The sequence below is a fragment of the Neoarius graeffei genome, chromosome 23 (assembly GCF_027579695.1).
Source record: "Neoarius graeffei isolate fNeoGra1 chromosome 23, fNeoGra1.pri, whole genome shotgun sequence".
NCBI lineage: Eukaryota > Metazoa > Chordata > Actinopteri > Siluriformes > Ariidae > Neoarius > Neoarius graeffei.
The window spans coordinates 56893673-56911325 of record NC_083591.1 but is presented as its reverse complement, the minus strand read 5'-3'; the positions used below and the strand labels follow the sequence as shown (position 1 = coordinate 56911325).

General features: G+C 42.5%; 1 protein-coding gene across 1 annotated transcript; it reads right to left on the bottom strand.

The window, feature by feature from the left end:
* Positions 1-290: 290 nt before the first annotated feature.
* On the bottom strand, positions 291-17292 carry rpl5a (ribosomal protein L5a). Its single transcript, XM_060906501.1, has 8 exons — positions 17197-17292; positions 16701-16770; positions 5872-5987; positions 5601-5735; positions 5197-5399; positions 2454-2631; positions 658-749; positions 291-468 (listed from the first exon to the last, which is right to left on the bottom strand). The coding sequence occupies exons 1-8, from the start codon at positions 17197-17199 to the stop codon at positions 366-368; spliced, it is 900 nt and encodes a 299-aa protein (XP_060762484.1). The 5' UTR covers positions 17200-17292; the 3' UTR covers positions 291-365.
* Positions 17293-17653: the final 361 nt, after the last annotated feature.

Genomic DNA, 17653 nt, shown 5'->3' with positions numbered 1-17653 from the left:
GGCAGTGCTAACTTTCTTTTTTTTTTTTTACATTATGTATAATTATTTGATCTAATTATTCAAGCTGTAGTGTTTTATTCCAGAACCTTCCACCAAAAGAACGTTATTTATCGCCTTGTAGACGATTTATAAATTTACTAACCAGCCAAACTGATGACTTTAAGAACTCAGAAGAACTTCAGTCAGAATGAAATGCAGTTTTAATCGCTGTAAGGAGATAAAAAAAATAAAACCCAGGAACACTGACTGCTTTCTGGACCTCTGAGGAAAATCTAAACGAGGACACGACGTTACTTTTCCCAAATCTTTTATTTGGAGAAAGGTGCACACATTTTCTCTGGAGCAGTGTTTAAAGGTCCGTGTGTTTATTCGTCGTCATTGGCAGCCTCCTGAGCTCGGAGGAAGCTGGCCTTCTTCTGAGCGACGCGGTCCTTCCTCTGGGCAAGGGTCAGTTTTGGACGGTTCCACCTGCCACACAGAACATCCCAGAAAACTCTATTATTAAATAAAGTGGGTTGGGTTTTTTTCCCCTTTCCCTCCTCTGTGTTTATAACAAAGTGTTAAAACCCATGAAACACCACATCTCTTCACTGCCCCCTAGTGGGCATCTTATACTACATGCTCATGACAATCAGGCTGGAAAGCTCAAGAACCCACCTCTTCTTCTTCTTCACCTCCTTCTTGGGCTTCTTCTCGTGTACCGGGTTCTCACGAATAGCAGCGTGAGCCTTCTTGTACATTTCCTCCACCTGCAAAACACACACGCACCATTACTGCAACCTTAATGAATAACAATTAACAGGACGAAATATTTAAAATATAATCCATTCTGATGTGCTGTGCCTCAGAACAGGCTTTAATATTTTCATACATGCATGTGAATTTGAAGACAGTGATTAATGATTGCTAATTAACAATATCAATTAAACAAGATTCAGTATTCGTTTTGATCTAAAATAGTTCCTGGGTATTTCTGAATCATTTTTGTTGTTTAGATTTAGTTGAAAAAGAAAGAAGTAGTGGTGAAGACTAGGGATGTTAACTGATGACCGTTTGACCGGTGGTTGACCGAATCAACATCAACCGGTTAATTTTTTTTTGGTTGTCGGTTAAAAAAATCAATTATTTTGAAGCTGCCGATTTTGGAGCGGAGAACCTGGAATTCTGTGTTGTAAACGCTTGGGGCATGCCATGCGGTGTAAGGACGACAGCTGACAAATCAGAAACACCCATTCAGTCATGTCCCGCCCTCCCGCCCCAGTTGAAGACAGTGACGAGAGTGGAGGGCAGCGACTGGGACTGAATGTGCGGATGCTCGCGGTTAGATTTAGAATAGATTCTAATAATTCCAATTCTAGAATTTTAAACAGGGATGCAAACGGCGCGCCTTTTGGCGGATGCCGCCTTTTTCACGGCTGAATCGTGCAGATCCGATTTTTTTTTGGGGGGGGGCGTTGGAGTGTCTGAATAATTTCATCAGAGTAAATTCTGTATTAAAATTACTAAATAAGCAAATGCCGTTACAGTCCATGAAACATAGGAAGTATGAGAAGAAAACAGTAAATCAGAAAGCTGCGCACATTTGAGCAGCTTCCGCGAAAACGTGCGCAGCTTTCTGATTTACTGTTTTCTTCTCATACTTCCTATGTTTCATGGACTGTAACAGCATTTGCTTATTTAGTAATTTTAATACAGAATTTACTCTGATGAAATTATTCAGACACTCCAACGCCCCCCCCCAAAAAATCGGATCTGCACGATTCAGCCGTGAAAAAGGCGGCGTCCGCCAAAAGGTGCGCCGTTTGCATCCCTGTTTAAACTCACAGGTTAACCGACTTTAACCGGCTCCGTGGTCAGTCAAGATTTTTTTTTTTAGTTTTCACCATCCCTAGTGAAGACTAAGTTATGAAGCTTGTTCCCCCCCCCCCCCCCCCCTATTTCCTCAAAATGTTCATATTTTAGTTCCTTCAGGAACATCAGAGGATTTTACAAACGACGAAACAATCACTCGGCCTTGACATGGCGCAGATCCTTCACAAGGAAAGTGGATGCATTTAATAACATTACTCCAATGCAGAGACTTAAAAATAAAATATTATACTTCTACTTAAATGCTCCAAAATGTAAAATTTTCAAATCAGCTCATCTGCATCCAAATTATAAAGAGATCTCAGAAAAGTGCATCGCATCATCGTTTATCACGATACTGATGTTCCAGTTGTATCGTCCAGCCCTAATTCATCCCGCGATGGAGTTTCTGCTTTGTGATGTTATTTCTCAGGAACGCTGAAGTATTTTAAACCCTGCTTGTTTTTGCGTGTGAAGCTTCTCTGAGCCCCGTCTCGAAATCGCTGTACTGCATCAGCTGACAGAATGAAGGACAAACTTCACCCACTCAGAGCAGAGAGGCTCATCATCAGGAAGCTGCGCGTGCGTGCGTGCGTCCCATTTACCGAATCAGGTGTGACGCCGTTCTTGATGAAGCGGGAGAACTGTTTCTTGTAGGCCTCCTCGTCCTCCTCAATCAGGCTGCTCATGTACTCGGACACGTTCAGGCCCAGGATGTGCTTCCTGTGAACCTCGGCGTTGAACTCTTTGCTCTCTGAGTCGTAGCCCGGGAACCGCTTCGTGCTGAAACAGAGAGAGAGGGAGGGAGGGAAGGTGTGAAAGCCTGAGTGATGTAGATAACGTGTCTAATCTGACATTTTGTACACTGTAGAATGTATCTATGTAATTTTCTACATTAAATACCACCAGAACGTGATATTTAGGTCAGATTTTTATTCCTTTGTGAGGTTATGCTTTCACTGATGAGCTCAGGTTTTGCTCTCTAGCTCAGACTTTTATTCACTCAGTTCTTCAGCTTGTGCGAGCAAGAGATAGATTGATAATGAGAAGAGCTCTTTTCCAAAACGCAATAAACGCCAAATAATAAAAAAAAAAACTAGTTCGTCGCGCTATTCTGCTGTGTACTGAGCCTGTTCATTGCTCCATTAATGTTTCATGCCAAATTGCTATATTTCCTTATTTATACGTGCTGCAAATTGTAATTTTTCTCCAAAACGCGATCGGCGCTACACCTGTTTTTTGGCTGAGTGCGACATTTCCTCTCGACCAATCAGATTTCTGTCAGTGTTCTACACCATCCCACATGGCGGTGCCCTGAAGCGAGGAGTTTTGTTTGCTTGTGTAGTTTCTTGAGCACAAATAACTTTTGCAAATGGTGGTTGTGAATACTTTTGATGGTCCTGAAGAACCCGTGAGACCTACACCAGGTGGTAGAAGACGTCGTTTAAACAAAGATAACCATGAACGAGAGCAAACTAAGAAAATTCGCTATTCTGGTGGCGGGCTGATTGTTATTTAATTAGTGGTTTTGTCATGCTACGGTATTTAAGGTGGCACTTTGAATGGACTGCATTTAAAAAATTGAACTAACTGTCCATTTGTTATTTAGTTCGTTGTTTTCTGTGGTGGACAGTCTTAAAACGTAAGATTAAACATAAATGAATTAAAGTATTGATATAATTTATTTGATTTTATTATAAATTGTATGATGAAAGTTCCTGATATTATATATCTACAGCATGTTCTCTTGTTTTTAAAAACAGAAAGACAAAAAAAAATGAATGGATTTATAGCATTTTGAAAAAAGAATGAGTGGATTTATAGCGTTTTGAAAAAATATATATATAATAAACTTTGGATTTATAATCAATAACATTGTTGTTAGATTTGTCAATTATTGTTGAAAATGTTCAGACTGAACCAACTACCTATTATAACAGGATAAATTAAATATTTGCAAAATTTATGGGTCTGGGTAAATAAATGTTATTTTTCTGAAAACAATCAAAATGGATTTATAGCATTTTGGAAAAGAGCTCTATGTATATATGAGAGAGAGAGAGAGAGAGAGAGAGAGAGAGAGAGAGAGAGAGAGAGAGAGAGATGATCCGGATATCTCGCTCGATAAGTTGTGATTTCACTCACAAGGTCACCTTTCGTTCGCTTTACCAGACTCGCTCGGTTAATTTTCACGCTCTGGGTCAGGTTTCACTTGCTAATTCAGATTTGCTCTTTAGGTCGACGTTGCTCTCAGTCAGCTCGCGCTCACGGAGTTACGGCTCTTTCTTGTCATAAGGGGTTATTACTTTATGACATGCCACTCAAAATGTAAAACTACAGGAGAGCTTTAAATATGGGTTATAACTAAGTTATAGTTCCCTGGTACATACTTCATAAGGGGTAGAGAACTCTCCCACTGTTCTGTGCAGGAGAGCACACTGAAAACCGTGAAAACCTGCCGTCACGCGCGTCACCTGGACACTAATTTTTGAGCCAAAAGATTTGCAAAACTAGTCACAGTCATGATGTGTCATACGGAAGAAATAATACAGGAACTCTTCTTAATAGAGAAAGAAAATAACTTCAAAATATCATGCAGAAAAAAAAAAAATGTAAAATGCATAAATCAGCTCCAACTGTTTTAACAAAATTTCATGTAGATTTTACCCAAGAAAAAACTATTGGAGTCAGAGTCGTGATAACGCACTAAAATGTATGTCGTAAGGTTATTTAACCTGAGAGAGAGGGGAAAAAAAAAAAAACTTTATTCATAAAATATTTATGAATTTAAACTACAGGAGTCACTGGTGCGTAATGCGTGTAACACGGACAGAAGAAATTCAAGTAAATCTAGTCTAATCAATTGATTAAACCAAAATATTCCAATAAAATGGCAATTTAAAACCAATAATGGCCAAGTCTTTATCTTCATTTGACTAGAAAATTTAATCAAAACAATAAAATTTTTAATAACTACATAATATACCAGAATTAGGAGAACCGGTATCTAATTTTGAAATATTAAAAAATGTGAAAAAACAAACATGAAATTCGTTGTCCTCTTAAATGAGAAGTTTGAAAGGCAGTAGATTATGGATTACTCTCTCCCAAGGACTTTTTGAAGAAGGGTATCAGAGATGCTTTGACGTTTTAGGTTATAACGGTCAACTCTCCCTCTCCAACCAGACTTCACTCTCTCGCTCAGCTTTCCCCTGCTGTCGTCTTACACTTTCTTGCTCTCTGACATTCAGGATTTTCATCTCTTGGTCTGTGAGATCTGCTCCGATTTCACAACACATACAAAACACGTGTCCTGTCCAGTAAACAGAATCCCCCTCGTGTCCTGACCTGTGTGGGATGGACAGTCCTCCATCCACTGCTCCTTTCAGGGCTCCGAACACTTTATTCCCGGTGGTGGTTCTGGTCAGACCAGCGTCCAGGTAGCAGGTAAACACTCCCGGCTGGCCGTCGATGCTCTCCATGTTGAACTCATCACCCGTCACCTCCACCTGGCCCTCGTACACCTTATCCAGACCAAACTTTTTCAGGAGCTGCAGAGAAACAGCTGGTTAGGGGCTGATTTTAAAAAAGTAGTCGTCAGTAGATGCTGCAGTCTCAAATTAATTATCGTTAATAACCATGAACAAACGGAGAAATATAAAAGGAAGAATGCTCTAGATTAAAGGAACAGGACACTTCAGCGCAACACAGAGTGGATTATTCCCTCTGTACTGAACAGGATCAGTTCTTACCCGACGTGCCAGCAGCAGCCCTGTGCAGTAGGCAGCGGCGTAGTTGGTCAGCCCCACAGAAACGCCGTATCTCGGCAACTCGTGAGAGTAAGCAGCGCAGACGATCGCGTCGCCTTCGATTTTGGCATATGCGATCTACACACACACACACCATTAATGAACGGACACTCAAAAGCACACATCAGGTCCAGATATCAGGTCTCATGAAAGTGAACAGGAAGTCGTGAATTTATTAACACCACCATGTTCAAAATGTTTTAACTCACGTCACCTGGCAAACAATATCCCTGTTGGAGAATCTAACGATCATCCTGTACTTTGGCGTGTTGTACTTGTTCTTATCCTGGATGACGAGGCGTTTCCGGGCAAAGTAGTCCGTCTTCCCCTCTGAAGGGAAAAAAAAAAAACAACTTAAAATTAAAAACAATCAGATATCAAATATATATATTAGGGCTGTCGAAATTAGCATGGTAATAATGCATTAATGGCACTACTTATTTTGTTGTTGTTGCATGATTAATGTGTACACATTCTGTACCCACCCCAACTTACAAGTGACGTCAAAGCAAAACAGAAACCCGGATGTCGGCCATGTTGGAGGAGATACAAACGCGGGGTCAAGAGACATTCCATACAAAACAGTCATGCGTGTGCAACTCTTTTTGTTTTCCCACTGCTTTAAGCGTTCTTTTAGTGATGCCGTATCTGTGCTGTATATGGCTGTGGTCACAACAGTACTCCTGACCGTGGCACGTTCCGATTTTTTAGAATTCCGTCCGTAATTCAGAAAGAGGGCGAGGAAACTCTGAGGCTGAGTACAGAGAGGAGATGAGGGGATTAGGACACTTCGTCCAATGGTTAAGACATTTCGTCCAAAGCCTTTTTCATACGCACTATCAATTATTTTACATTTCAGGTATTCCGGTGTTTGTGAATGAAGATTTAACATGATCCAGCCGGCTTTAAAAATCAAAGCTTAATTTTACAGGCACCTCGCTCTAAGCCTCCCCCTTTGAAAGAGCACGGTCTCGGGTCAGTAGGACGGCGCCTCGACCCGGGATTCACGAATGAAGCCCCTGCAATGACAAGGGAGTTAAACTCATCCCAGGGTCAGCAAGTGGCACGGGTCCACGTGCTTACACCCCTTAGTGTCGAAGCGCACGTACTATGGCACTCATTTGCTTTACAAAAACGTGTTTTGCTTCGGTCAAATTCCATTGAGAATTCCTCCTTTTTACAAACAAATACCTGAAATATAAAATAATTGATAGCGTGTACAAAAAAGGCTTTGGACGAAATGTCTTAACTATTGGACAAAAAGGCACTGGATAAAAAGACCTGTATGCGTACTCGATGGTTGGTAGACGCGTCTTATCTTCAGAAAAGGCTGACTTTTTTAATTAACATGGGTCAAAACCACACATATCTATCTTCTCTTTGTATTGAATCTTCGCTTGATCGTTCAAATCGTGGTGATACTGAGAAAATTCAGCATTGTTTACAGACACGCTTTCAGCGGCTGTTGTCTAGTTGCTTTGTAAATCCACCATCAAGGCGGACGCTCATGACGTAGCACATTTTGATCACGTGGTTGCAAGTCATCTATAGTTTAGGAAATCAGGAAGCGACGTAGCATCAACGAGTGAGTGATGTAGCGAGTAGCTGGTCGGCATAAATTGTGAGAAAATGCACTTATGTACAGAATCAACTCCTATTGTTCAGTTCTGACTGTTTACATAAAATGTATTTTTATATGCTTTTGATGGTCCAGAAAGAAGAAAAGACGATGTGTTAAGGTCCAGGTGTTTGTTTTATTTTGAGAAATGTGTGAGTGATGTAAAAGTGTTTATAAATGCAGTTTTTGCTCATGACTGTACTGTATATTTACCAGTGAGTTACTGCATTTTACTAGAAAATATCTTTAAGAGCTGTATGGCTTAACAAATCTACTTATTTGGGCTTTGTATTTTTATTTTCTTTATTTAAAGATAGCCGCTACTGTCATCCAGAGTCCACATTACCGAGTGTGTTGAGTTTATTTTTACCTCCGCCTAGGAGGTTATGTTTTCGGTAGCGTTGATTTGTCTGTTAGCAACATTATGGAAAAAGTAATGAACGGATCGCTCTGAAATTTTTTCCAGAGGTGTGACTGGGCACAAGTAACAATCCATTAAATTTTGGCAGTGATCCGGATCACCTTCTGGATCCTGGATTTTTTTTAAAGGATTCTTGGCGAAGGTCTGCGCTCTCCGAGTGCTTTTCTAGTATTGTGTAGTTTGAGGCTGGAGTTTAAGGACAGAACTAGAGGAAAATACTAGAAAAGCACTCGGAGAGCGCAGACCTCCGCCAAGAATCCTTGAAAAAAAAAATCCAGGATCCAGAAGGTGATCCGGATCACCGCCAAAATTTAATGGATTGTTACTTGTGCCCAGTCACACCTCTGGAAAAAATTTCAGAGCAATCCGTTCATTACTTTTTCCGTAATGTTGCTAACAGACAAACCAACCAACCAACCAACCAACCAACAAACAAACAAACAAACAAACAAAACAACGCTACCGAAAACATAACCTCCTTGACAGAGGTAACTAGATTGTTTTGTTCACACTGAATTGTGCGAAATCCTCAATTATAAAATTAACACTTTTTTTTTTTTTTAAATGCAATGGGGGAATAAAATGGGTGAACCAGGCCCGAGGTTGGGGTTTGTATGCGAGCGCTTGGTGGCCGGGCCTTTGCCCACAGGGCCCGGCCGGGCTCAGCCCAAAGCGGTGACACGGGCCCGACCTCCTGTGGGTTCACCACCCACAGAGGTAGCCGTAGGGGATTGGTGCAGTGTGGATTGGGCGGCAGTCGACAACCTGATCCCCAAACACAGCGGCTAGCTGTTGGGACATGGAATGTCACTTCACGGGGGGAGCCTGAGCTTGTGTGGGAGGTTGAGAGGTACCGGCTAGAGATAGTCGGGCTCACCTCCACACACAACTTAGGCTCCGAAACCCAGCTCCTCGAGAGGGGCTGGACTCTCCACTTCTCTGGAGTCGCCCATGGTGAACGGCGGCGGGCTGGTGTGGGCTTGCTTATAGCTCTCCAGCTCAGCTGCCATGTGTTTGAGTTTACCCCAGTGAACGAGAAGGTCACCTCTCTGCGCCTTCGGATCGGGGAGAGGGCTCTTGCTGTTGTTTGTGCCTATGGGCCGAATAGCAGTATAGAGTATCCGGCCTTCTTGGAGTCCCTGGGAGGGGTACCGAGAGGTGCTCAGACTGGGGACTCCATTGTTCTACTGAAGGACTTCAACGCTCACGTGGGCGACGACAGTGATACCTGGAGGGGTGTGATTGGGAGGAACGGCCTCCCCGATCTGAACCCGAGTGGTGTTTTGTTATTGGACTTCTGTGCTAGTCACGGTTTGTCCATAATGAACACCATGTTCAAGCATAGGGGTGTCCATAAGTGCACGTGGCACCAGGACACCTTAGGTCAGAGGTCGATGATTGACTTTGTTGTCGTTTCATCTGATCTCCGGCCCTATGTCTTGGACACTCGGGTGAAGAGAGGGGCTGAGCTGTCAACTGATCACCACCTGGTGGTGAGTTGGATCCGCTGGCAGAGGAGGAAGCTGGACAGACCTGGCAGGCCCAAACGTATGGTGAGGGTCTGCTGTGAGGGTCTGCTGGGAATGTCTGGCCGAGCACTCTGTCGGGGAGGTCTTTAACTCCCACCTCCGGGAGAGCTTCTCCCAGCTCCCCCCGAGGGAGACGGGGGACATCGAGTCTGAGTGGACCATGTTCTCTGCCTCCATTGTCGACGCGGCTGTTTGGAGCTGTGGCCGCAAGGTCTCTGGTGCCTGTCGTGGCGGCAATCCCCGAACCCGGTGGTGGACACCGGAAGTAAGGGATGTCGTCAAGCTGAAGGAGGAGTCCTATCGGGCCGTGTTGGCCTCCGGGACTCCCGAGGCAGCTGACGGGTATCGGCAGGCCAGGCGTGCCGCAGCTTGTGCAGTTGCGGAGGCAGAAACTCGGAACTGGGAGGAGTTCGGTGAGGCCATGGAGGAGGACTATCGGTCGGCCTCGAAGAAATTCTGGCAAACCATCCGGCGCCTCAGGAGGCAGAAGCAGTACTCTGCCAACAGTGCGGGTGGGGAGCTGTTGACCTCGACTGGGGACATTGTCGGGCGGTGGAAGGAATACTTCGAGGATCTCCTCAATCCCACCATCACATCTTCCATTGAGGAAGCGGAGGCTGACGACTCAGAGGTGGACTCGTCCATTACCCAAGCCGAAGTCACTGAGGTGCTTAGCAAGCTCCTCAGTGGCAAGGCACCGGGGGTGGATGAGATCTGCCCTGAGTATCTCAAGTCTCTGGATGTTGTGGGGCTGTCTTGGCTGACACGCCTCTGCAACATCGCGTGGCGGTCGGGGACAGTGCCTCTGGAGTGGCAGACTGGGGTGGTGGTCCCTCTTTTTAAGAAAGGGGACCGGAGAGTGTGCTCCAATTATAGGGGAATCACACTTCTCAGCCTCCCAGGGAATATTTACTCCAGGGTACTGGAGAGGAGAATTCGGCCAATAGTCGAACCTCGGATCCAGGAGGAACAATGCGGTTTTCGTCCTGGTCGCGGAACACTGGACCAGCTCTATACCCTTCATAGGGTGCTCGAGGGTTCATGGGAGTTTGCCCAACCAGTCCACATGTGCTTTGTGGATCTGGAGAAGGCATTCGACCGTGTCCCTCGTGGTATTCTGTGGGGGTGCTTCGGGAGTATGAGGTTCGGGGCTCTTTGCTAAGGGCTGTCCGGTCTCTGTACGAATGGAGCAGGAGTCTGGTTCGCATTGCCGGCAGCAAGTCAGACCTGTTCCCAGTGCATGTTGGACTCCGGCAGGGCTGCCCTTTGTCACCGGTTCTGTTCATAATCTTTATGGACAGAATTTCTAGGTGCACCCAAGGGCCGGAAGGAATCCTGTTTGGGAACCACAGGATTTCACCTCTGCTTTTTGCAGATGATGTCCTGTTGGCTTCTTCAAACCAGGACCTTCAGCATGCACTGGGGCGGTTTGCAGTCAAGTGTGAAGTGGCTGGGATGAGAATCAGCACCTCCAAGTCCGAGGCCATGGTTCTCGACTGGAAAAGGGTGGCTTGCCCACTCCAGGCTGGTGGATAAGTCCTGCCTGAAGTGGAGGAGTTTAAGTATCTCGGGATCTTGTTCACGAGTTAGGGAAGGATAGAGTGTGAGATCGACAGGCAGATCGGTGCGGCCTCCGCAGTGATGCGGTCCACTTTACCGGTCCGTCGTGGTGAAGGAGGAGCTGAGCCAAAAGGCGAAGCTCTCGATTTACCGGTCGATCTACGTTCCGACTCTCACCTATGGTCATGAGCTTTGGGTAATGACCGAAAGAACAAGATCAAGCAGCCGAAATGAGTTTCCTTCGCAGGGTGGCTGGGCGCTCCCTTAGAGATAGGGTGAGAAGCACAGTCACTCAGGAGGAGCTCGGAGTAGAGCCGCTGCTCCTCCACATCGAGAGGAATCAGCTGAGGTGACTCAGCTGGCTCAGTATTTTGATACTGTTTTTTTTTTTTTTTACACTTTACAAATTGGCATTTGCTGTTCCACATCCTCCTCGCGATATCCCAAAAAAATGCCAGATGACTGACCCCTTACTAGTTCTTTTTAGGAACCAATTCAACCGCTTCCATTTTTAATTTGTCGCTGAAATTGACAGAGCTTACACGGTAGCCTATGCAGCACCAGCAATTGCACAAACTGAGTCAGCGCTGTAAACCAAAACCAGTGTTGCCAGATACTGCTGACGTTTTCCAGCCCAAAATATGTTCAAAACCCGCCAAAATGCACTTAAAACCGCCCAAAATGTAAAATGTACTTGATGCCTATCTTGTAAAGTAAAAATATGCAGCTAAAGACCAGTATACTATTTGTAAATCGAACAACAATGCAAACAACTTCTAAATGGCAACATGAGCCCGTCAGTGCAGGAGGTGAAAAATCTGCTGTCTGGTACTCGGCTCCGTGTGGTTCAATCAGATTATAACTTTGCAATCATCTGCTGTGTTCTGAATCCTACATGCACCAGTAGGTGACGCACACACAATATTATGTAGGCTATGTTAGGCTACGATGCATATCTAACATCTGTATTGCTGAGGTTATTTATTTTTTATTTGTCTTATTTATTTATCTTTTTATTTATCCTGTTTGTTTTATTAATTTTATAGGCCCAGTTATTCTGCTTAATTTATTTTTGTCTACATCTATCTATTTTCTTCATCTGTTATCCTGATTTTTGTGGATTTGTTAGATTGTACCTGTTTTATATACTTCGATTAAAAAAAACAAAGTGAGGCTGCGATGCATGGCTGAATGTAACATGAGAAGAGAAAATGGAGAATGGATTGCGTCATTCTTATTTACTAGTTTAGGAGGTCAGTTTCTGCACTACATTACACACATTCATATTAGTCTTACAGTTACATCGACTTTTTTTGTTTAAACAATACTTAATGAGATTAATGTTTATTGTTAATGATTAATTTAGGCCAATGCTTGATTTTGGTTGTTTAAAATACCTAAGGGGTGCTGGGTAAACTAGGTCTCTGACTTGCCTCAGTTGACCAAAGAGAGACGTTTTTCCTGATTTCCTTCGCATATTCAAGAACATCATTCGGCTTAGGTGTTTACATTCTCTCCCATCTCTGCTTTCTAGTGGGAGTGAAACTATATAAACATCTGATAAAAACCCGCCAAACTAACGTCAAACCCGCCCAATTTCTGTCAACCAGCCCAAGCCATTTTTTGCCCGCAAAGTAGAATTCAAAACCGCCCAATCTGGCAACACTGACCGAAACTAAAAAATCTTCCCGCAAGTTCCTTTCAGCACCGAGATGTCGCCCGGGATTGGTTGGCGAGTGTGACACGTTATTGTTTTTTTTACCCTTAGGCAGCTTCTCACGTTACTGCCCGAGGGACAGGGAGAAAACCACCGGAAAAGGTTTTAAACAAACACGAAACAAACGCAAGTCGGCAGATGACCATAAAATATTCGATAGTTACAATATAATAATATTATGTGTATCACACAGAATTTTCGTAGATATATCGAGTATATTCGATATATCGCACAGCCCTAGTCTGAATCTTCACTTCATATATATTTTTTATTTTCAACTAGCCAGCCTGGCTGCCTAGTGACAGGAATTACCTGCCAAATGACAAATTAATTCGCCTCGGGCGACCTGACCACTGCAAATTTCGAGCCCTGAATATATAGACACACACACACACACACACAGTATATATAAAAATAGCAAGCTGAGTCACATTCTGTACCTTCCTTTAATTAATTGTATGCAAAAATATACAGATAATATATTCAAGTATTTAACATTAAAGCAGATATGCAGAACCACGGCCTCACTTTTGTTTATAAATGCCTTGAGACCTCAAGAATGGCACAGGAATAGTTTTAAGCATTAAGAATAAATCTAAAACAGTAATTTTTACGATTAAAGTGATTTATATAGGTAGCGGTCTGAGTGAATGACGTTGACGTCCGTAACGTCACAGCAGGAAGGCTATCGGTCTCATCACCATTTCCGCTATACTAAAACACAGAGCTGACTGCAACTCCGATCCTCCATTTTGAGCTAATTTATCGTCATGCCACGTAGATGTGTTGCTGGCCGGTGCAGCAACATGACAGAAGGTGGATTTATGTTGCATTCATGGCCCAAAAATGTTCAAACTGCAAAGATTTGGACGCGTTTTGCGAGAAGTTCACGGGCACACTGGGCGCCTACGAAGTGGTCTGTCCTCTGCTCTGCACATTTTACTGAAGACTTGTATGAAACCTCTGATTCTGTTAAGGAGTGTTGGCTATAAGCCCATACTGACAGAGGGTGCAGTACCAACAATTAAGTAAAAGTACAAGTATTTATTTTATTTATTTTTTAAAAGGAACGCAAGTTCAGTTGCACCAGTTCTCCCGGAGTGTGAGCCGAGGGTTATCGCTAAAACCCAGGACAGAACAGGATGGGATGGGACATACCGCTCGGGCAGTGACCTCCCTGCGGTTGTTGCTAAAACCGGTGATGTTCCGTCCCGGGTTTTAGTAATTGCCTGAGCCGAGCAGTTATGACAGAATACTCAGTATAGTGAATGAGTAGACCAGCCATCTGATTTCTCCACTGGATATCGCTGCCATCTCGGCCTTACGTGGAAGAAGCGAATGAACGGAGAACTGAACGAACAACTGAAAGTCAGATTGTTTTGAAACAATCGGCCACAAGATCAGCCTTCAAGAAGCGAGAACACAGACGGGTAAGCGCCGACTCTCATTTGGATATAAAACAACAAAAACACTCGTTGTTTACCTGCATTTAGATTAATACATGTAACTTGTATTGTGTGTTTAAGTTACTGGTATAAGATTATTTAATTTGCTTCAGAATGTGATTGTCTCAGTTCATCTGATTATTTAATAGCGGAGCTCCCAGTGGAGCACCATACCTAAGAAAAAATGGTAAACCCATCGAGTCGATTTTTTGTGGTTTGTCCGTGTACCACCACAGGAAGCCCAGTTTTGCTTTCGAAAAGTTTGCAAACAAAAAGGATCGAGAATAGTCGTTCTGTGTTGATCCGAGTTAAGACCAGGGAATTCAAAGCTAGCAAATCATTGCAAAGTGTTTGCAAAAAACAACCACCTTTGTCAGCGTTTGTAAATTTCGAACGGCCGGGAGCAAGTGGCCGGTTAGTTGACGCGATGGGTTTACCATTTTTTCTTAGGTATGGTGCTCCGCTCCCGTGGGCTGAAATAAATAATAACAACTTCCAGTTTAAAAGTATATGGAATTATACATCTGGAAATGATGGCAGAGGAGAACAAAGTTAAAAGAAAACGATTTTTAACAGAAGAAGAAAAACTTAGAAGACGGGAAAGTGAAAAAGGAAGACTATCGACCAATCACAAAGCGAGAAAATTATTCTGACAACTACCTGGTAGATGATTCTATGAGAGCTATTAAGTGTGATGTCACTTGTAAGGAAAATTGACTTCCGGGTCCAAAATCAAAAGCTAAAACAAAAGAGACTGGCTATGATATAAGAAAATTCTACAACCCAGAAACAGATGAGAGCTCCGCTTTTAGGCAGTGCCTCAATCTATATATTTAGCCTTTTACATTTTATCAGTGAAAACGCGTACATGTATGTTGCATAAGTTATGACACCCATCCTGTTTTAATGAGAGTCAACCCACAATCAATGAAGTCAAATCAGTCTTAGTTGAGCAAGTCAGTAACGGTATTTCTTACTTTCACCATAATTTTTTTATTTATTGATGTGGCTTTGGTCTATAGCTGTAAAAGGCCTCAGCCTTAAAACCGGTTCCCGCTGTGACATGACGCGCTCAGTAGTGTGCATCAGTTGCCCCCTAAAACTGAAAAGTTCCTCCGATCATGATGCATTTTTGTTTTTATGTTCCTTTTGGTGAGAAAACACACTGGGTGAAATATTTTGACAAAATTCAAAACTTTAATGGTGGCACCAGGAGCTCAAAGTTATGGAAAAAGCTGCTATTTTATGACTTTTATGACAAAATTTCGATCACTTTTCATGAAACATTATGGCACCTTATAGAGTATACCAAATATCTTAGATACACATTTTTAGTACATATTCTAAATATATTATCAAGCACAGTTTGAGTTTTAGCTGTTCATTGAATCATTGTTCAACTACTTTTAAACAATACGAATGTATTATGAATCACATTAATGCTTCTCAATCCCTTGCAAAGGTTCTTAACATGATCTCTGGCTCACAAGAAATCAATAAATGGAGTCCATCATTGTAACTATGGGTGGTAAAAGAGAGCAACTGGACTTGCTTGAAGATTCTTGAAGACGTTTCACCTCTCATCCGAAAGGCTTCTTCAGTTCTGTCTGACTGGTAGGGAGTATCAGGTATTTATCCTCTCTTTTACCACCCATAGTTACTATGACCTGGATGACTGAGAATATTCACAGACAAGTCCAACATTGTGATTCAAACCTTACGCGAAAACATAAAATAAGCGTTTTTTGGCAAAAAATGAACCTCATGGTGCCACCATTAGACTTTTGAATATGGTCAAAAAATTTTACAGGATGTCTTTATTGGTGAAAAGGAACACCCAAACAAAAATGCATCAGATTTTATGAAAGTGAGGGCAACTGATGCACCCTAGCGCTCAGGGCTGGCTGGCTCAGCGGGGCAGCTCCAATGCCAAGTTTGCGGTCGATTTTAACTCTCAAAAATATATTTTTAAATTCCCATTTATGCAGCGTACAAGAGTCAAGGATGTAGATACTATCTACGGAAGCCGAGAGAGGCCCTTCATACAATCCTTTTTTTTTATTCACCTTGTTATCCCGAGATAACGACATAATTAATTCCGAATCTCGAGAAAACACCACAACTAATTCGAGATCTCGAGAAAACAAAACCGTTATTCTGAGATAACGACATAATTAATTCAGGATCTCGAGAAAACAACACAACTAATTCGAGATCTCGAGAAAACAAAACCGTTATTCCGTGATCTCGAGAAAACAAAATTATTTCATTCATTCAGGTGCGCCAAGAGACTTGTGATATGCTGACTTTGGGGCTATTTCTCATTCTGTATAGACGCAGCTTTGGTCATTAGAATGTCTGGAATAATCGATCACCTAATAAGGCAATATTTTGATCAGGGGTTGACACGGAGAGATTGCATTAAGTCTTTTAATTAGGGATAATTTCAAAATTAGTCCGCGGCACCTCCGCAGAAGACTGGCCCGGCTTCGTCTCTAACGACGGAGATACAGTGATTCAGCTGAGATCATGAAATAATTGTTTTGTTTTCTCAAGATCTCGAGATCTCGAATTAGTTGTGTTGTTTTCTCAAGATCCTGAATTAATTATGTCGTTATCTCGGGATAACAAGGTGAATAAAAAAAGATTATATGAAGGGCCTCTCGCGGCTTCTCTAACTATCCACTCAGAAATTAATTTAAAAATAAAAGGTTCTGTGCATCTGCTTTAAGTACGAAGTGATGATGCGTTACCTCTCCTCCTCCTGAACTTGACCTGGTATCTCTTGAAATATGCTTTGTTCTTCACCACCTTGACAAACCCCTAAAAACATGTGGGTGGGGAAAAATAAGCACAATACAATAAATAAATATGTAAATAAACTTATAACACTGAGGCTTATATGCAGTCACGTGCACACGTGTTTGCTGACGTCACGGCCACCCCGGAAGAAAAGGAAAGCTTTAAACGAATGGGCACGTGCACCAATTATTACTTTATTTACTTCACTCTTGTCCAGTGAAAGCAGGAAATAACTTTATTATACAAATAAATCAGCAGTGATTAAAAACGCAGCTCCCATTAAACTCTGAGCTCGGACAAATACCACAGCGAGTGGAATTAAAAAACAAATCCGACATCATCCGGCTGAAATCAAACTCATCGGCGCACAAACTGCACCGAAACATGCGCGAGGTGTCGGAGTGAACATTAAAGATCATATTTTGTGTGTTCGCTTTGTTTACTGACCATTTTGTAATCGTTAGTTTCTCCTTTAATCAGGAGATGAAGTCGTCAGACTCCGATACTGCTCCCGCTGCACTGAGGAAAAGGAAGGAGGAGGGGGCGCGTGCAGCCGGAAGTAGAAATCCAGACCGGAAACTGCGAGCCCGCCATCTTGTGATGTGGAAGGAAACTACAGCGATGTTCATATGAATAATGTATAAACGCACACTAAATAAAAAGGATTAATATTAATATTAATAAATAAACGAATTAATAAATAAATGTACAACTAAATTGTGAAGCAGAATTTTCAGTACATAAATGCGATACGTGTGTTTTCTAAAATTAATTATATAATTTGTGTCTAAACCAGCAATAAATAACAAATAGTGAAATACTATTTAACGACAAAAATAATAATCTACGTATTCTATATTTTTCTATTTATTTTATAAGCCGAGGCGGCACGGTGGTGTTGTGG

Bases quoted from the DNA above. Each gene is read 5' to 3' on its own strand.
- rpl5a (XM_060906501.1), bottom strand. The intron at 750-2,453 runs GTAAATGGGACG...TGTGTTTTGCAG, and splicing joins ACGGCGTCACACCTGATTCG to GTGGAGGAAATGTACAAGAA. The intron at 469-657 runs GTGGGTTCTTGA...TCTGTGTGGCAG, and splicing joins GAGGTGAAGAAGAAGAAGAG to GTGGAACCGTCCAAAACTGA.